The following is a 1,833-nucleotide window of genomic DNA, read 5'->3' on the forward strand; positions in this document are numbered from 1 at the left end:
GGTGGTGCTGCTGCTGCTGCTGCTGCTGCCCCTCTGTGATGCTGATGTGCGCCGCGGAGGAGCCTCCCCAACTGCCCGCGTGAGTTTGGTGAGGACCCAGATGCGCGGACCTGTGGTGCAGAGCAGAGCCGGAGTGGAGCTCGTCCCTGCCGGCGTTTCTCTTCACCTCCTGCGTCTGGGAGCTCGGGGGCCACGGAGAACCTGCCTCCACTGCCGCGACTGCGGCTGCAGCTGCTGCGGCTGCTGCGTGTGGCAGCGCTGTCACCCACTGGTGAGCGTGGCTCAGCATGTGGCCCCCGTTGCTCGCCACCATGGCTCCCTGCATGAAGTCACTCTGCACCATCTTGACTGAAGGGTCCCCTCTGTATCCAGCAGAGACCGTGGTCACAGCGGTGCTGCCCGGCTGCATCCCAGCACTCCGCCGCTCAGAGTGAAGCACCGGGCCGGATAAAATCCTGCTGCTCGCCAGGTACGGACTCGAGGTGGCGGTTGCCATCCTACACAACATATATGTTCTTTCTTTCTTTATTTAACCAGAGTCCCACTTTACTCTAAATCCATAAAGTCAGTCTCTATCAGCATGCGCGTAAAAATGTTTTGGGTAAATAAAAATCACTCCATTGATGCTGCGGTGATGATTTTACATCAGATTTCTTGTGCGTTCTCGTGCATTTGTGGGAAAACTCGCTTCATTACGCGCTCCCGTGCGACAAAACTTTTCTGTCCCGTGAGCTCCGCTGTGCGTAATCCACCGATAAACGCAAGAACACGCGGCCGGTTCTCTGATCCGCGCCAAAGCCAAGAGCCTCTCCACCTCTCCTAATGAATTCTTTTCAAAATAATGAAATCAAAAAAGAAGGAGATGAAACTTTAAAGCCTCAGAGTGCGCTCCAGTGTCTCACTCACTCCTCACTCCTGCTCTGTCCCGTGCGTCCTCTGCGGAGCGAGAGAGTCGACAGTGTGTGTGTTTACGTTGTGCCAAGGCTGCGGATGATTCCTCTTCCTCCTCCATCCAATTACAAGTGGAAGCCTCCGCAAAGCTCCCGCTGATTGGACGCGCAGTCAGAGAGGAGCTGCTGCGTCTCAGAGTCAAACCTCGGCTGAACAAAGTTCCTGCTGCGAGAAAAAGCAACACTGTGGAAGAGTATGTTTTACAATAGAGAACGTCTTTAACATGCTTCAGTCTACACAGTTGCAGAAGAAAAAGAGGAAAAAGAGACACACGCGTGTTACTTTTGGGGTTATAAAGTCTGTGAAGTTGTTTATTTTTAATCTGCTTTGGATAAACGTGTGTTCTTCAAAATCAAAGGCCACAACTGCGTGACGCGCTGCTCTGGTGAACACTGATGGTGCACAAACCCAGAAGTGGGCAAACAGAGAAGGAGCACGCAGCTCTGGTGGGATTCCACGCTGGCTCACTTCGTGTTTGATCGCGTGTTTAAAAAGACACTCCTGACGTTCAGAGAGAACCACGGGTGCACGTGCATGCTGCAGCTCAGTCAATGTGTTACCAAAAAGGTAAAAGACAAACAAACAAAAATAATCCACTCTAAACACAGAGGCTAAATTCAGCTGAACCTTTCAGATTGATGATTGATGATTTATGACCATAATGGAAAAATCCAGGGACCACATTTTTCAGGTTAAGTCAATAAATAAAAATAATAAAAACTTACTTACTAATTAATAATTATAATACATAATATATAACATAATATAATATTATTAAAACTCTAATAATAAATGTACTGCTTTTATAAATTCTTAAATAGTTCATTAATTGTTTTTGGATCAATTTGACCAATTTGCTAAAGAAAAGAAAAAAAGAAACAC

At 48.0% G+C, this 1,833-nt stretch overlaps 1 protein-coding gene across 1 annotated transcript in view; it reads right to left on the reverse strand.

Annotated features, from left to right (window-relative positions):
• pou3f3a (POU class 3 homeobox 3a) overlaps nt 1–1,429 on the reverse strand; it is a 2,852-nt gene extending 1,423 nt beyond the window's left edge. Inside the window, exon 1 of the mRNA XM_044049861.1 lies at nt 1–1,429. This exon is cut by the window's left edge and continues 1,423 nt beyond it. Within this exon, the coding sequence (XP_043905796.1) occupies nt 1–508 (508 nt within the window). The 5' untranslated portion in view covers nt 509–1,429.
• Between the last annotated feature and the right edge of the window lie 404 nt (nt 1,430–1,833).

The sequence above is a fragment of the Solea senegalensis genome, linkage group LG2 (genome assembly GCF_019176455.1).
Source record: "Solea senegalensis isolate Sse05_10M linkage group LG2, IFAPA_SoseM_1, whole genome shotgun sequence".
In the NCBI taxonomy this organism is placed as follows: domain Eukaryota; kingdom Metazoa; phylum Chordata; class Actinopteri; order Pleuronectiformes; family Soleidae; genus Solea; species Solea senegalensis.